This window comes from Propithecus coquereli, unplaced genomic scaffold, assembly GCF_000956105.1.
Source record: "Propithecus coquereli isolate 6110/MARCELLA unplaced genomic scaffold, Pcoq_1.0 Scaffold371, whole genome shotgun sequence".
NCBI classification, from domain to species: Eukaryota; Metazoa; Chordata; class Mammalia; order Primates; family Indriidae; genus Propithecus; species Propithecus coquereli.
Window position 1 is genome coordinate 2,529,394 of NW_012149408.1, and position 19,101 is coordinate 2,548,494.

Sequence of the window (19,101 nt, forward strand, 5' to 3'; positions counted from 1 at the left end):
GAGCGGACTCAAGCCGCGACAACACTGCTGGGCCCACGCACGGCACTTTCAGCGAGCTCGCTGGTTAGCTGGCAACTTGTGTCAAGCATGCCAGCGATGCTTGTGCTGGGACTAGTTAAGAGTGCCTTTCTCCTTAGGAAAGATACACTGACGTAGGAAGGGGTACTGGAACATGTCTGCAGTTGGCTGTCAGATGGTTCAGGAAAAACTGAGTTACGTACACACAGGATGCTCGTGCAAATGTGGAAAATGTCAACTAGAGAATTCAGGTGAAAGGCAAACAGAAGCTCCACATACCAATGAGTTAGAAAATTTTTCAAAACAGACTCAGGACACAAATAAACCCAACGCAATGTGTGGTCTGGGTTTGCACAGCCCGACAACCTAAGACTGTGCTGGCAACCACTGAGGCCAGGCGCAGGCCTGAGGCCCGCCGCCGCCCTGCTGCAGGGTGCTGAAGTTTTGAAATTGTCTTGATAAGCTGGCACCGACCCATCAGTGAGTGTGACGGACTGAGGTGGCCAGGCAGCTCCTGCCCACGAGCCTCACGGACAGGTCCGCCAGCCTGTGCCTGAGGGAACCCACCCCAGGCCTGGAGCCCTCCCTCAGTCTCCCCAGTCTGCACCCTCCAGGAAGAAGAGGGGACCGCAGGAAAGCACCTCAGCGCAGTGCTTCTCGCCAGACAGCTGACTTCACTGACAGCAGCCTTCACAGTAAAACTGCTTTCACTAGATAAAAAAAAGGGCTGCAATTCTAACATTTCCATTTAGCCAAAAAAGAAAAAACTTTGTTCTTCTTGCCTCATGAGAGCAAAAAACAAGGGTCATATGAATATACACGTTATCATTAATAACTTTATTTAAATATTCCAAGGATCCCAAGCCCCATTTAAAAATAAAAATTGCAAAGCACTTCATTCAATAAAAGCACATAAAATCCCCTCATAATTAGTATCACAATTCACGATACAGCTCTTACTCTCACAAACATTTTATTTTATCCTTTATTACAAAAGGCACAGAAGTCATCTGAGGCCTCAGATATTAATCCCACTGCATGTTAAGGTCACACTGCTAATGTGCAACTCAATTATTAAAGCTTATAGTACAGTTTCCCAACAATTCAGAGTTATAGATCCTTTCTATAAATAATAATTAAAAAAATACTGGACCTTAAGACCAATATAGGCTTAACAAAAGGGACCTGAAATTTCTGCAAGGGTAGTTTTATTTCTTGATAGAAGTATGACTTTAACAGTGAAAGTCTATGACCAGAAGCAGACACACTAGACCCAGCTTGGCCAAAGAAACAAAGTAAAAAGAGCAACTCCTAAGATGCCCAAAGAATACCTTTTCTAAGCACAGGAAAGCAGTGCTGATCACTCAGACCGCTCCTATCACCCGTCAGTCTGCGTCTTTAGAAACGGTGGAATCAGTTCTGGATTTGGTTTCAGACGACGACGACCAAGGCGGAGGCCTGCCGGGGCCTGCTCACCGGGGTGGCTCGGCCCCAGCCGGGTCACAGCCTGCTTCCGCATCCGGGTCACAGTCTGCTTCTGCATCTAGGCTGCCGGCCTCCCCTGCTCTCTGCTCCTCACTCACCTCGTCCTCTGGCTGCCCGGCACTGCCTGCGCTCTCGCCTGCTAGAACAACCTCTTCTTTCTTCTTCTCTGCCAACACCTCCAGCCCCATCATCCTGAGATAATGAAGCCGTTCATTCTTGGGCACGAACGTTCGGATGGAGGCCTTTCCCCGCCACCCACACATCACGATGGGACACTGAAGGGCATCTGGGTTCCTACAAATAAAAATGGCTTCCTGTAAATGTTAAACCTTCTCACAACTGCATCTAAAGAGATATTAATATTCAACCTCTCAAAAAATAAAAAAATACACACAAAACCCCCAAAACTATTGGAAGGACATTTTAATCTGTGATCCTAGGGTCCTTCTTCATGTCCCAAATAAGATCAACACCCTCGGGTTGTTGGCCTTTCCTTCTGAGAGTTCACAGTGGAACAGCCCCCAAATCTGCAGATTTCACACACACTTTCAATGCTAGAATTTCTACCTACTTCCTACTCAAGTTTAAAGTCCTACCCATGCTACCCACCCGATGAACGAGAGGCATTTCTCCCCGTGCTTCTCACAGCTGCCCTTACATTTCCATACCTGAATGGACTGAGGCTCCTTAGAGCCAGTGAGCGGACGGCAGAGCCAGGTGTGGGACCCAGGACCATCCTTTTGACACTCAGTGCTTTGCCTAACAGGGTGTCTAGTGACCCCACATCGCAAGCTGAGCCCTGCCGGGCACGTGCCGTTTCTGCTCCCAGCGTGCAGCACTCCGTGCTGAAGCGTCCTCGCCTCCAGCCCCTGGACCCGCTCAGCGCTCCCCTAGCGGAGATGGCAGTCGGCGTGTACCACGCAGGCCGCCCCTTCGCGAGTGCTTTGTGCACTGTTAGTTAACTTCTTCCATACCGCCTCCGCTCCAGTTTTCAGGCTCCTAAAAGCCCTACTTAATTACCTTTCCATTTTCCCAGTGTAAAGCACGGACACTAAGTGAGAGGAAAATACAAGAAATTCCCAAACTGCCACCTTTAAAAAAAAAAAAATCTAGTAATTATTCCTCAAGCTCTTTTCACCTGCGTATTTCAAGTAGTAAAAACTGGTGTTTACATGTGAAAAAGTGAATCCATATCTTAAGATAGCCCAATGTTTTCTACGAGGGCCGCATGGTTTGAAAAACCGTTTCTGCGCCCTTATCCAAACTGTTTTCTAAAAGCGCCATGTACTTGCAGACAAGCACGCCCCAGCATCTCCCACCTGAAACCTTCTGGTGATCCACCGCCCTCACCCCACAGAACGCCCAAACTGGCGTAAACGCCCAAACTGGCGTTCACGGCCAACATTTACGAGCCCGCCGCACCAGCTCTGCACTGCTCTGCCCATTCCCATCAGCTGCCACTCCACCCACTGCCATCGCCACCGCTGCGTGGGACACTGTTCCCTATTCCCAGCGTCCCAGAACCCATTCCCCCAGCTTCTGCACTGTCCACACGTGGTTTTGTTCCAGCCTCCCCAGCCACTCCTGCTTCTACTGCCTTTGCCACTTCTAACGATGGCATACCCCAGGGCAGACCAACGCCTTCTCTGTCTACCAACACCGTCTTTCTCAGTTACTGCACAAGCCTCACGGTTTATACTGGATCTAGATGCTCATAAATCCCAAATGTTCATAGCTGCAGCTTTCTTTCCTCTGAATTCCTAATACTTCTATCCAGCTGCCCACCCTAATGTCTACTTTCACGTCCATTCAAGCATTTCAAACTTAGTACATTAGTTCTTTCCTTCTCTTCACATCTTGGGAGATGACATTTGCTCAACTCAAAACCTAGAAGCCTGCGCCGGGTGCTCCGTCCTGTCACTGCCCACACTCAACCCACCTGGGACACATCCCCACGGCCCACGTGCACGACCGCACCGCAGCCGCCCCTGAGCTGGTCTGTTTGCCATTCTCACCTGCCTGCTCCCTCTCCTGCCCACCCACCCTCTACAGTCCACTCCCGGGGACACAAGAGCCCCTTGGCCACGCAGGGGGTGCAGGTCTTACCCATCCGTTCTCCTTCCCTCCTAGGCTGCGCCCTAAGTCCCACATGGCCCTCCAGCCCGTCCCTGCCTCAGGGTGTGTCCCCGGATAGTTCCTTCTCATCCCTCAGACCGGGGATCAAATGCTAACTTCCCAAAGAAACCTACACTGTGGCTCTACCTAACCACCCTCCAAATCCCGCTCAGCCCTGCACCCCATTTTATTTCCTGCTCTTCAAAATGGTGCTTTATTTTACAAAGACGCTGTCACAGGTGAGATTCTGATCCTGCCACTCGAGCTGAGGCACTCGGGCAAGCCACCTAACTCTGCATCCTGCTGTCTTCATCTGACCAGTGCTGTCGACACCAGGACCTGCTACTCCGAGGACTCCACGAGGATCCGGGGAGACCATGCCTGTGACATGAGCACCGCGCACCCCACACCCCACCCCTGGAACAACACCTGATGCACGCAGGTGACCAACACACATCATCTGAACCAATGAAGAAGATGCAAGAACTCAACCTCACCTACCTGTCCAATCTTTACGTTTATTCTGCATTAGACGTAAATTTGACTTAATTTCTAATGCTTAAAGAGTAAGTACTACACATTTTATTCTCTATAAATAAAAATGCATTTATTCAGCCTGACTGCTCTATAAAAAAGTATCCTGGTGATGACCTACAAGAATATTTCAGTTCTGAAGTTCTCATGATACTACCTTCAGGGGAGCAATCATAAAAGCCTTCTGAGTCATGAAGGTTCCACCCTCCCGTAATCCTTCCCTCCCAATGGGATCACTACACGGCTACGAGGCATGTACATCTAATGACAAGGCGTGTACCAACTTACGCAGAATCCGGTTCGTACTTCAGCACGATGCTTCCCTTTGCTGGAAGAGAAACAGATGCACATTTGCCAAGTTTTCCAGGCAGTGGGCACATACAACGAGGATGTTTAGGCGCCTAGTGCTGTGTGAACAAATATTAATAATACACACTCTTGGTCTCCAAGATCTAGACGGAAAAAGAGGCCTCTGAACATGAAGCCAAGTTTGAGCAAGGCAGTAAGGACAATCTGGACGAGGACCAAAGGGATTTAAAGTGAAGTGGCTTGACTAGTCACTCAAAGAAGCAGGGAGGCTGGGAAGTAACTATTGGTTAATCCTCAAAATTCAAGATTAAATAAATTACAGCACCAACTCCTAGAAACAGCATGAAATACACAAGAATTATAAAAAATGATACTGCAATCACCTAAACGTAGGATTAAAAGAAAAAAGAAAACAAGTATAAACAGTTCCCTTATTCTTTAAAATAATCTCTCCTTTAAATTGTGGTTTTCACCAGAGGAGACAACAGCAGGAACAGACTCCACACAGCATGTCTGTGTTGTGTAGGAACACACGAGCAGGTTTTAACAGGTAAGAGATATGGTTACATAACTGCAGTAACTGATTTGTGTGGTTTTCATCAAATTGAGTCAGAAACATTGAACAAGTTATAAAAAATAAGAATGAAAACAAAAGAAGAACAAAATTAGAATGGATTGGTGAAATTATTTTCATGCTTAGGGGAAAACGTCACTAGAGTGATTTGAAGTGGAAGTTCACAAAATATGAAAACAATAATGCAATCAATAATACATCCTGGCTGGCCAGCATAACAGGAGGAACTGCTGGCGAGACTGCATTATTTTGCTTTAACAAGGGTGGTTAAAATGCCAAACAAACCAGATGCCTCATGTTAACTGGTCTTGTCTACCTGTGTTCCTTGTATTAGTAACAGACGAACCCAAGTACGAGGGACCTGCTGGGCAGGAGCTCTGGCTGGGGCCACTCACACAGGCTCGCCGTGGGCGACACCAGGGGCTCTCCCAGGGCCTGGGGAAGTAGAGCAACCCCCGAGAGATGCCTTTGATCCTGAACATTCTGAGATGTCAATTAGGCTTCCACAAAAAACCTCTAAAATTGATATAATCAGTAAAAAGAAAGCTACAATGTACTGACAAATATGATTAATAAATACGCCAGAAAAACAGAAACACTTGTATTTTCACTGCCCTTATAAGGATAATACAAGTTAAGCCTCCATGTAATTCAAATTGCTTACCCAGGTCCTTGGCTTGACTATATGTCTCACTGCTGAGTTTTCTAAAAAATGGATTTTCCTGGGTCAGTAGTGTCTTGACATCTTCCATTGACACAGTAATAATTCTTGAATTAATAAATGGATACAATGTATATATTCCCTGTGGAAATAAGAGATAGATCACCATGATGCCATTCGTGAACGACAGCAATCACTGGCTCTCAGGGACGTTCTGTGCATGGTGTCCAGGCCTCACTACAGCCCCCCAGAGGAAGAAGCTGGATGACCTGCAGGAGAGGCCATGCCCAGGGTCCCGCCAGCTGGAAAGCCCAGTGTCCTCCCAATGGTTACCCAAGGATTTGGGGCGCGTGTTACTCAAGTTTCGTTCCAAAATTACCTCCTGTGCCAGCCGGAAAGCACAATCAAACTCTTCACCACTGTTATTTCGACACCAGACTTTTATCCCTGTGTTAATAACCTATAAATGAAAAAATTAGCTGAAATACACACACAGATAAACGCAGATAATCAATTCAACATCCCCTCTGCTGCAAGGAGGCAAGGCTGTACGGAAGCAGCTGCTGAAGGGGAGACGGAAGAAGAAACAGGAAACCACCGAGAAGCCACCTGCCTCTCACAGGGTTCTCAAGAACCAACTAACGACTTCTGTGTACGGGGGTTCAAAGGCACAAATAACCACCACCGTAGAAATTTAAACCGGGAAAATCTGAAAACACAAGAATATGTCAGCACACATGTCAGTGGCCACTAAGGGCAAGGACGCTGTCACAGGTCGCCTGGCCTGGCAACCCCCAAGAGAGGAGTGAAAAAGCAGATCTTGTCTTAGTATTGTTAGGGAAATAGTTGTGACTCCGTGGATGCCCCAGAGCACTTGGTGACTGCTGCCTTAAACAAACAGGCGAGGGGAGAGTGCGCTCAGAGAACGGTGATGCAAATGAAAGGGGGCTAAAACTGGCAAAGTTCTAAGGAAAATGTCCACAAGGACAAATCAAAGGACCACAGGAGCAGCAGCAGTCGCAGCCCCCAAACCCTCTGCGCTCTCTCTCCCAGGAGGCCAAGCCATGAGGACCACACCAAGGCCTGTCCAACTGCGAGGACAGTGCCACAGAAGGGCACAGGCCACCAGAATAGGAGGACTCTGGTGGGGACCACTCAGCCCGGTGCCGGCCAACAGCTCTGAAACCACAGGGCAGGCTTGGGGAACCTCGGCCAATGCTGCAGGCAGGAAGGCAGGTGCCGGGATCTGCTCCACCCAAATCAAACCTGTCCTCAGAAAGGAAGCGAAAAGCCCCACCCCACATACCTTCATCCTCTCGCTGTTATTCAGCAGCACGTTCCGCAGCTCCTTGGAAACCATGTAGAGCTGCCTTTTCTTCCCTTCTGTAGTCCGAGTCAACAAGTTCATCTTGGGGAAGGAGGGATCCAAAGCATAAAATTTCCTGGAAACAAAATAGCGCCGTCATATTATACAAGTTTAGTTCAAATTCTGGTAGACTGTCTCTCAACACCTCACTCTCCTACGCACTGGAATTTCTAAAGCTGCAGTGCAGGATGCAGGCACCGGGCTCTGCTCTGAACCCCACCGTCTAAGCTTCATCTCCTTCCACCTGAAACCTCCAGGCAGTATTTATTTGGGGCGCAACTGAATTAGGGACCTACAGTAACAAGTGCAGCTTCCCGTCAGCTGCTACTCCAGTGACAAGGACCCAAGAACACTACTTTTGAAACTTAGTTTTTAAGAAAGATTTTTACTAATGTATGCAAAGGACCAGTTATAAAGAAAAACTAAGTGGCTACTCTGGCTACTCAGACTCAAACACATGAGTCTGAGACTGTTCTCCTAAGCACTTTTTCTCTATGCTCTGCCTACATTATCCCTAATTAGCACCCACGCTGTCCCCTCCTTCATTTCTGCAGCAGGAACTGACTACACAGCCTTGGCCACTGGACTCTCAACTGAACTGAGTAATTCACGTTCAGAATCACAGTCCAGTTCTCTCATCCGTCATCTTTACACGTTCTTTGTGCGTAAAGTTTTCCTTTTTGCCTTAAATTGAAAAGTTGAGTAAACAACCTCTAAAGTGTCATCCCGCTCTAACACACAGTTAAAAAAAAAAGCCATACAGCACTAAATACAAAACAATGGCTAAATGTGGTCAGTATGCATTTATTACTCTATAGCAAATTCCCTTAAATGAAGAATTAAAAAATTAAGAAGACTGCATTAACCCTTACTCAATAGGAGGAAGGAGCGGGTCATCCTCAGGAATAAACACAAATGGATCTTCTTTAAATCCAAATAACTTCATTTTCTTTGAAGGAGGAGGACTAAAAAAGGAATTAAGATAAGATGAATAAATCTGTCATCTTCGAGATAAGTTAAATACCTAAAGCACATCCTTCCTCTCCCACCAGCGCTCACCCTGTTCTGTGTAGCATGGGGTTTTCTGCACATGTCCCGTATCAGGAAGCAGATGCCGACCTTCTAACCTCCACACATGGAGCACAGCACTCACACGCGTGTGTCAATACCACATATGTGCTGTGCTCTCAAACCCACCCGTGCAACCCCCAACAAGCACAGCTGTGGGATCCCATTTAATCCAAGGAGGCTGAGAAACACTAGATCAATATCAAGACATAACCCTTTCTCTTACCCACACACACCGTCTTTCTTATTGCCATTATTCTCTAAATTCTCAGTTGTTTGAATTATTTCTGTGTCACCAGTTCCTGTGACCGACTGGCTTTCCAACTTGGAGGGGTCTGCGGGTTTCCCTTCTGTGGGATCTGCAGGGCTCAACTGTGTGGTTTCTCTGCTCTCTGCAGACTTACCCTGCAGCTGTCCGAGGGAAAAAGTTCATTTACACACAAAGAGCAGCATACTTAGCAATGCTACAAGAAAACTAAAAATGCCAAGTTCACAAAATCAGTTACATTTTTGTACAGCATTATATGCAGAAAAACAAGAGAATTTTATTAAAGTGTCATTTTAAATGTTTGCTATCGTAAATGAAATTCATGGACACCATTTCTTTGGTGTTAAAGCTGATTATACCTTACTCCCACAAAGAGCATACATAGCCTTTTCCTTAGGAGAGGCCCATTGCACCAGCTTGTTTCCATCTAAAAATGTTTATTGTGCATCTGCTCTGTGTAAGCCACAATGAAGGACACAAAGAATGAGTAAACATGATTCCTAAAACATCAGGCGAGGGCAAAAAGTACATGTATAACAATAAGGAAAAAAGTGAGAACTGTTCCAGGGCATATGGACAAACCGCTGTGGCAATTAGGAAAAAGAGCACATCTCCAGGCACTAAGGAAATACGTGCTGAAGAATAAGCTTCTGAATTAAGGCAATAGTATAATTTACATTTGGCTTTGAGGATGAGCAAAATGTTTTACTTCTATCAAAAAATCTTTTAAAAATACGTGTAGTGTTCTTTCTAACAAGTCCTAAGACTGGTAAAAGTAGGAATTCGTAGTCCCAGTGAAGTTTACAAATTAAGATGCTTCTAAACAGGCAAGTTCCACATTTCTCCAAGGTCATAAAGGTATTCGGTGGAGGAGCTGGAGTCCGAGATTCTGTGCTCTAACACTATGCAACACTGCCTCCCAGAGAGTGCCTTTTATTTCGATGTAGAAAACAAACGGACAAATGCCAAGCCTCCGAACAAGGTCAGTGACAGCCTCTGTCCCTGCTGGCAATGGCGCCCTGCTCAGAGGCCAGCTCAATGGCCCCTTCTCCACTACACTCTCTCTGTTCTACCTCCACAACAGAATTCCCTGGCTTGGGTTCCAGCTGTGTGTTCACACGCCTCGTCGCCTCAACTAGACTAGGGCGTGCTGCCCACTGACGCTCCACCGGAGTCACCCGCAGGCCCCCAGCAGCACGAGTTGTGCGAGCGTATAGGGGAGACAACCACAACACACGTGCTGAACTAAATAAGAAACCAACCTAACAGAAAGGGGAGAAGTATTAATATTTAAATGAGCAAATGACACCAGGTTGTTCTAAAAAGTAAGACAATGTATCAGAGGCAAAATGAAGGAAGAGTCGAAACCCATTTACACAGATAGTTAACATGACAAAAAGGCCAACGCACAACTCGTGAAGCACTGAGACAAGATGAGGAAGGCTGCACTTTCCTCACCTCTCGGCTTCCTGACCTGCCTCAGAAAGGAACCGGGTTTAGATTCATTACAACAGGTCAGGCCGTACGTTTTTAGCCAGGCCTGGACCAGGTCTTTCATCATTCACACAGCCACGCCGAAGCCAGGCCTGCCTGAGGTCAGCGGGGGCTCTGCACCCACTGGGAACCGGAACAGAAGCAGGGAGGCTTCCGACTCGAGCCACGGAGCATTCCCAACCACTCTCATTCCACTTCCCTATCCCCTAAGAAACGTCTGCTTTGGAAACTTGAAATTTACATGAATCCCCCCTCGCTCAGGCTCCACCCTCTGCCCCAGCCCATTCGACTCCTCTTTGTCTCTGCACGTCTTCCACTAAACTCCTAGCAGGTTTTGTCTTAAAAGCACTTGATGAAATATTGTTATTTTGAGAAAAAGAAAAAAAATACTTACCTTCTGTTGACGTTTATTCCATGGCATTGATGATTTTTTCACTAATACAGCCACAAAGAACCCTCCAGTATTCTGATGATGTGGTAATATCCTAAGGCTAAAAAAAAGGGTAATTCATGCTTTTTAACTGATCCAAAATGCATCCTTTTAGTGTTAAGACAAAAAGGTGATGTGAGAGAAAAGTCATGTCTTACTGCAAATACTTAGGCGGCCCTCACTCATAGAATGGCCAATATGTAATGTATAAAGGTTCACGAAGCATTCAAAGTATTACCGTTTAGGTTCTAACCAATTTCACTATTTATAAATACCTACTGCCAGCGACTGACAAGTCACTGAGAATGTCCTACCTGCTGGGAAGCTCACACCTGTGAGGCTGTCACCCTGCCGCCTCTAACTCATCCCAACAAAGTGTATCAGCTCCCCAGAGGACTGGACCTCCTCACCCTCCCCAAACCCAGAGAGCCTCACACACTTACCACCGCTCTAGGCGCATCGCTTGTAACTTTTCCGGGTCCTTTGGTGGGAACATGGTGGGTCGAATCTGGGTGTGTCTGCTGTGAGGGACGTCATCCCAATCTGTAAACCACTGCCCATCTTTTGTCATTACCTGCAACATGGGAAGGCACATTTCTGGATTATCGGCACCAGCTAAGACTAAGAAAAATCACAGAGTAACAGTGTAAACGCTCTCAAACGTGACAAATGCTGAATCTCACTCTCTCCAAAGATAGGAAGACTATCTGCCAAGATAAAAACAAACCAAGCTTTACAGAAAATCCTCAAATTACATAAAATCTGTTAAAAACAAAGATGAAATACTTTCATTCCAAAAAATCAGGATAACCAATATAAGAGAACATTTTCCATGCAGCTTTTTTTGTTGTTGTTGTTGTTTAAAGCCTCAAAATTGATTCTGGCCTAAAACTGTAAAGTGAATTGTTTCATACTGGAAGCGAAGCTTGAATCCCAGACCATTAAAAAAGCAAAGTTACCTTATGGGGAGAAGAGTAACAAAGCTGATTCCTATAGGTGAAATAAGGGCAAGAAAGCTTTTCCACATTTGTATGATCATATCATTTGTCATTAAATATAATTGTGAAATTGATTCAACTACATAACCTGATGTAGTATTTATTCAAGTTACCCAAAAATGCATACTTTAAAACTATTATGACTCTAAGTCTATTAAACTGAAGCTACTCTTTTGAACTGAAGTCCGTGAAGAAAGATTACCTTCCACTGCATGATTCCAGGCATCCATTTCAGCCCTGGTAATTCAGAAGACACATCAGCCAGCTCCAAAGCCCCTATGTAGCAAAAAAAGAATATATACATACTTTTTAGAAAGGCGTGGTACATTATGCCCAGTGAAAGAAGCCAGACACAGAAGATCCCACATTGTATGATTCCGCTTATAGGAAAAGTCCAGGGAAGCACATTCCATTGATGAAAAGTAGATCGGTGGCTGCCCAGGCTGGGGTGGGAACAGGAAGTGAGTGCTAATGGGCCTGAGGGATCTTCTGGGGGTGAAGGAAATGGTCTAAAGCTGGACTCTGGTAAGGGGTATCGAACTCAGTAAAATTATTAAAAATCGTTGAACTGTACACTTAAGATGAATGTTACAATATGTAAATTATAGTGCAATAAAGCTGTTCAAATGAAAAGGCACTGCAGAGTCCCACCAAGAATGCAAGACTAACTCTGCTTAGAAGGCAGCCTGGTATGTGATACGAGGCTGGGATGCAGAGTGCCTGGTCCATCTCTCTGTTCTAGACTCACACCAGTTAGATGATTTGGGTCTGCATGGCTTTATGTCTAACAAACATCCCAGAATGAAAAAGCAACATTTAAAAAGCACTGTGGAAATTTTTAAACAGTTTTATGCCACCCACCACGAGGGAAGGCCAGCTTAGCGGAGACAAGGGCCTGTTCTCTCCTAAATCAGCAGGAGACCTGGCTTTTGGTTCCAGCTACAAGTTTAAAACAGGAAAAGGAGCAAAAAGAAATACATAGAGGTCTTAATTAGACAACAGAGACTTAGCAGAGGTAATAGAATGAACGCTTCAAGGATCTACAAAAACCTTACTAAGCAGCACAAGATGGGGCTGTGACTACCACGCCAAGTCAAGAAAACCCCTCACCAAGAAACGAGAGGAAGTCAGTTTTAAGAAAGCAGTTTGAGAACCCACAAATACTGGAACTACCCTTCAGGCTTGAGCAGTAAATAGCAACTGGGCTTGCAAATAATAAATGTCGATTTTCTGTTTCTCCAAGATCTGAGACCAGAGTGTGGCAAGGAGCATATAGGAGGTGTTTGTGTTGTTCAAGCTATACGGAATCATATTGTCCTAAAATTCCTAGCTAATGCAGACATATTTGAGCAGGATTCAACAGTTCTCACAACTGACCCAAAGTCATACTTATAGGTATGATTTTACTATGGTTAAACTAACTAGGAAATTAGATCTGCCACTGTCCTCCTTACACACCTTCTGAAATAAAGTACCACCAAAACCACGGAGATTATGACCATGCAAGAAGGATCACCCAGAAATCACAGTTCTACGTAGGTCTACGTAAGTACAGGAAAACAAAATAAACACATCAAATTCCAGTAGAAAAGTCTCTAAAGGCATCACGGATCAGAGGGCTGCAGCCCAGCCCAGCCCAGCCCAGCTACTGATAAGAACCCAGCCGAAAGGACGGCAGGTGTGGACGCTGCTCGGGAAATGCACACACATTTCACTAGTAACATTTCAACTTACTTCATGCACATGGGCACAGTGAATTCGGTAGTGTTCTACTCTGGAAACACAGTATAAGTTTGAAATTTCCCATTATTTGCTTTAAGGAGAATATGATAGGAAAAGTTAAGATTTCAGGAAAACAAAAACAGAAATATTTTATATCAAAACATTAGGAAAACTGTTCTTTGAGAATATTTTACACTACATGTCTGTAGTAGAAAATGGTGTGGTAACACCTCACACCCATTAGGATGGCTACTAGCAACAACAAAAAAAACCTCAGAAAGTGAGAAGTGTTGGTAAAGATGTACAGAAACTGGAACCCCAGTGCACTGTGGGCAGGAATGTAAAATGACGCAGCCGATACAGAAAACAGTATGAGGGGTATTCTCAAAAAGCTAAAAACAGAATTACCGTACCATCCACGAAGTCCACTTTTAGGTATGTGTTCAAAAGAATTAGAACTAGGGTCTCGAAGAGATATTTGTACACTATGTTCACAGCAGCATTATTCACAACAGCCAAAAGATGGAAGGAACCCACCGTTTATTGAAAGATAAATGCATAAACAAAAATGTGGTTTACACGTACGATGGAATATTATTTAGCCTTAAAAAGGAATAAAATTCTGACACACGCTACAACTTGGATAGGACACAGTACTTGAACTTTGAGGACACAGTACTAAGTAAAATAAGCCAGCCACAGAAAGACAAATACTATATGATTGCACTTATATGAGGTACCTAGAGTAGTCAAAACCAGGGACCAAAAAAAGAGCGGTGGTTACTGAGGGAGAGGGGGATGTGGGGAGCTACTGTTTATAGATCCAAGAGTTTCAGTTTTGCAAGATGAGGAGTTCTGGAGACAGATGTTGATGGAGATGGTTGCACAACAATGTGAATATACCTAACACTGCCAAACTGCAGACTTAAAAATGATTAAGATGGTAAATTTTATATTATATATCATATAAGCAAATGCCCAGGAAAAGGCCTATAGGAATACACAACTTTTCTTACCAAAAAACATTTTTAAAAAGCATACACTTTTATTAAAAGATGCGTCCAGTGTGCTTACCTTCACTTTTTTCCAGCAAAGACGCTATGACTGCTTCATCCTCGATGGGGTTTAGTGAACACGTGGAATACACCATCCTCCCACCTTCTGCCAGCTGCTCAGCACCTCGAGTTGCAATACGTAGCTGTAAGCTAAGGGTTGATGTTAGATCACAGAAGACTGAACTAGTCCATAAAGCACACATATTAGAAGCACCTATTTACTAATTATGTCACTTATTTATTTCAAGTTTTTATGATACTTATAATAAAAAAAGCTTAAGGTTCTAAGTGAAATTAGAGTAAACTTATATAAGGTGTTTTGTGTTAATAAAAAAGCATCTATTTAAACAATTGTCTTTACTGTTCAGTTAACCTTTCCCAGTATGTCACCAAGCAAAGCAGAAAGTTGATTAACTACCGAAGTCAACGTATTAGATGAATTTCACCATTAAAAAAATCTCCATACTTGCACAAATATGTGATTTTTCTACGAAAAATTTGTATTCCTTCATATATTCTATTCCCAACTTTTGCCTCTGTTTCACAAAAACAGGGGATTTTGCTGCTATTCAGAAGCCAAATCCCCTGCTGGAGCTATCTGTGGTGGATGTCGATCAGCACACTTTACATCACGCGCGGTCCTGCTTGCAAGAACATGCACCTTTGCATGTCAAATGAAAACAAGAATACAAAACTCTATAGACAGAACAATCAAATCTATTTGAAACAAGTATTTTAAAAATCCCTATAGACAGAAAAACACCACAATATACCAAACATTAATACAAGTTATCACCACTTTGAGATTTTTTCATTTAAGAATTTTCCAAATTTTCTTACAAAGTTTTCCCCATCATAAAAAAAAACCAATCAAAAAATATTTCTAAGAGATCAAAATGTTAAGCAAAATAATAACACAAAAGGACAAAAATGGAGAGGAAAAAGATTAATAAGACATTAAGAGGAGTTATTTCATGAAAAAACATTTGAAATGTTACAAGAAATTTTCATAAAAGTATTTTTAATAAATGCATTTCTGAAGTGAATAAAATTTGCAGTTACTACTCTTGAAAAGTTTTAAAAACAACTTCTGATATATAAGCAAACTCCTGAAGGTGGCCATTTACTATCATTCTCTGAGGTTTATAGCCTTAGAAGTAAAGATACGAATGCTCCGTTACATAATTTAAAAATAAATCTTTACTAATCTACTTGTCATGCAGTGTTACCAAAGTTTTACTTACCCATGTAGCTGCAAGCTATTTAAGGTGGTCCACTTCTTCCAAACATCAATGTTTTTTCTCATAGTGCCATCTCCACTAGAAAGTAAATATTCGAGAACTTAAAATTCTACACAGGTAGACAATTAAATTGTAATAGATGTGTCATATTCAAGCTAAATTACAAAATAGGTATTATTATAAATATCAATTGGAAAACAATCCAAATTTTCACAAACCACAATCAACTTTCTATTTTAGCAACAATCTAACACCTTATACTTTTTAATTATATTTCAATTTTCAGTCTAAAAGAAAACAATGGATTTGAACAGGAAACCTCATTCAACACCTAAAGAGATATTAATCTGCTTCCACTTGGGAAAAATACTTACAAAACTTATTTGCAGACCTAGGGCACAGAACCTTGAATACTATTTAGAAATTCAGTTCATCAACAAAGACATTTTAATGAGAACCATGTGAATAATGATAAATTTACATTCAAATTTTCCACAGCAAATTCAATTAAGCTAATTTAATTTCTTTTTAGTAAACTTTAGTAGTTTTTCTATAATCAAACATTTCTGACTTTCCACTTTTATTTAATGAAAGTTATTCTCATGTTTTTATTAATGGAAACTATTTCCTTATACATTTTATAATAAAGATTAAATCTGTTAATCTTCTGTCCTCGTCTAATTTTATCTACCCAGTTTTTCCAGGAGTAATGCCTGTCTTTTTCTGTAAAGTTTAATTTTCCTTGGTGGTCTAGCCACATGTGCTTAAGGTACGAGGTCAGCGGGATGGAATGTTCTATGAGATAAGATACCTGCTTTTAAATGATGTCCTTGAATGTATGCCAGAGGCTTATATGGTGGGAAACTACACCATAATTTCAGAAACTTCCTCAGCTTGCAACCAACTGCTCACTAGGTCATTTCGTTCTCAGGTGTAAGAAATGAGTTATCTTTCTGACCACAAGAAAACACGAGTGGGAAAACATGGGTCCTTAGGGAAAATTAGAAAATTGCAACGTTACAGCCTGAACACAAAAGAGATCCCATCTCTACAAAAAATAGAAAAATTAGCTGGGAGTGGTGGCTCGAGTCTGTAGTCCCAGCTATTTGGGAGGCTAAGGCAAGAGGATCTCTTGAGCCCAGGAGTTTGAGGTTGCAGCAAGCTATGACGATGACACTGCATACTAGCCCTGGCCCTGGGCAATAGAGATCCTGTCTCCAAAAAAAAAAAAAAAAGAAGAAGAAAAAGAAGAAAAAAAAGAAAATTGCAACCTAAGGGGGACAAAAGAACTTAGTTCCCTGGCCTATTTTCAATTTTACTTTAAAGAGGAATTTTTCAGGTATTGTAAACACAGGCATATTCAGTGCAACCAGATGAAATTTTCAACCTGAGTCCTGCCACAAGCAATAAATCTGCCTGCCACTTGTTTTTAAAAAATGGAATTCTTCCATAATGAGGTATCATATTTAAACCTTGTGTTTATTGCTAACAAGTTTTGTGGCAGTTTTTGAACTATGGTCTCAACAAATTTATACTGTTCAAAAGGTATTAACACCTGAGATCATCATCGTCCATGTACCACCTCTGGAAACTGAACAGATGCCTTTAGTTATGTTTTTTTCTTTTTTCTTTGGAAAAACTGTTACTCAGTTTTACTATGGAATTCTTTTACATATAAACTCTAAATATCTAAAACTTACATGTAAAATTTGAAGAAAGGTATAAAAATACAGGTAAAGTTAAGTTTTTCAAAGGTCTGAACTCTGAATTTCGCTCATTGTATTATAAACAACGTGAAACCCAATATGTTTATGTATTATACTATGACAAAGTTTTCTACATAGTGTACTTATTAGAAGAACAAATAGAAATTCTTGAGATGCACAAATTGTTCCAACCAATAATATCCTGAAATACACCACAATGAGAGTTTATGATTCTATCTTCCTCTCAGGTATTTTCTTTTATCTTTTTTAAGACTATCAAAACCATCCATTTTTTAATTTTTTTCTGCATTCAATGTCTGATCTGCTTATTACTAAAACTTTGAGCGTGAATCTTGTGGTTTAGGCTTACAGTAACTTTCTCCATACCTGTGGCCACAAGACTCAGATGTACAATTGCATGTGAGTTCACAGGCAGCTTCATTTTGGTCTATGTTTGATTTGATTTCCTTAGTGGATTTTGGGCTTTCTGGACCCTTAAAAATCTAAATACCTGCAAGGGACATCACATAAAATTCGATCATAGAAGAGAATCTCTTTCCTTCCATCCACGTCTATCAGGAGTCTGGGGATACTGGATGCGTCATGGTTTACCACCATGATGCAGGGACTGCTTAATCGTTTGGCTTGATGAACGAGCAGATAACAGCGCTTGTTGTCCACATCATTAGCGATAACAAATCCCTCTGGGAACATAAAATCAGTACCATCACGTGAAACGTAGCATAAGTGGAGTCATTTCCTGAAATATTACCGCTAAGTCAGCAGGTGAGAAACAGAAATCCTCCAAAGTTAAGACACAAGGTCAAGATTTTTCTAGAAATACATTAAGTGGTTCAGAAAAAGGAACTAGGGAGCTCTGCATAGATTTTACGGACACTTAAATTTCAAAACCTCAAAATTCATTTGTTCAACAATTATTCATATTGTGCCAAAAATGTCTTCTATTATTAGCAACTATTCATTACAAAGGAGGGTAAGCAGAGAAAGGCATAGAAAACAGAATCATCTGACAAGAGTTTTAACATACTGGGCATGGGCTGGGGCTTCAATCTGTGAATCAGACTCCCGGCGTGGGGTCTCAGCACCCGAAAGTGTAAGCTGTTCTGGGACTCTCCCCAGGCTAAGAACTACTGCTGGGAAGTTCACTGGGTGCTACTTCTGCTCTTCTGGTAACTCTCACACCCTCAGCAAAAAGGCAAACATGCCTACAACATTTATGATCAAAGTCACTCTTCGAAACAGTATGAATTGCAAAGCACCATAATATAAAGAGGAGAAATCACTCCTGCTGGGCTATCAAGGCTCTTTACCACTGATCCGGAGAAAATAATTAAAAACAGGGAAGAACAAAGGCTGCTTTTCTGGCAAAGGCATTATCTTTGAATGACGTAAAAAGGAGGACTTTAAAAAACACAGCTAACAACTATGCCCATTAAAACAGAATTAGAGCAGGCGGCTTGAACAAAGAAAAAGAAAGTAGGATGAAATAACAGTTGACTCTAAAACACCATGGAGAGTATTTGTATCCGCTTCTTAAAAGAATCCCTATAGCTGGGTGCAGTGACTCATGCCGGTAGTTCCAGCTTAAGGATCATTTAAGGACAGGAATTCAAGAATCCCTATGAAGGGACATGGGTGATACTAAAATAACAGCTGCTATTTTCTGACCACTTTTCTCTCTTATATCCCTGCAAGCTAAGCACTGACGTTCCATTCCTTATGTGATGTCTAATACCATCACACAGCTTGCCTATTAAATGGTGGTGGGATTTGAACCCAGAAACTCTGACAGCACCTCTTAGTAACTATGCTCTACTGCTTGTCACATAAGGCAGTAAGTAATCAAAAAAAGAAAAAAGGATGGGGGAAAGGGGTGAACTGTTACTACTAAAAATTCAAGTTGCAAAATCTATCTTCTAGAGGTAGGCTTGATAAAGAAACACTACTTGCTTTTATAGAAAATATAATTATAAAATACAGCCCCCCATCCTCCGCAAGTACAAATGTGTTGGTTTAAGAACTATTGATGATGGTAT

At 42.5% G+C, this 19,101-nt stretch overlaps 1 protein-coding gene across 1 annotated transcript in view; it reads right to left on the reverse strand.

Moving 5' to 3' along the window:
* Nucleotides 1–846: 846 nt before the first annotated feature.
* NSUN2 (NOP2/Sun RNA methyltransferase family, member 2) overlaps nt 847–19,101 on the reverse strand; it is a 27,826-nt gene continuing 9,571 nt past the window's right edge. The window contains 13 exon segments of the mRNA XM_012651856.1: nt 847–1,797; nt 4,441–4,480; nt 5,700–5,838; nt 6,076–6,156; nt 7,003–7,138; nt 7,935–8,027; nt 8,357–8,541; nt 10,287–10,383; nt 10,766–10,896; nt 11,523–11,596; nt 14,117–14,247; nt 15,342–15,416; nt 17,556–17,804. Coding sequence (XP_012507310.1) covers nt 1,491–1,797; nt 4,441–4,480; nt 5,700–5,838; nt 6,076–6,156; nt 7,003–7,138; nt 7,935–8,027; nt 8,357–8,541; nt 10,287–10,383; nt 10,766–10,896; nt 11,523–11,596; nt 14,117–14,247; nt 15,342–15,416; nt 17,556–17,804 — 1,738 coding nt within the window. The 3' untranslated portion in view covers nt 847–1,490.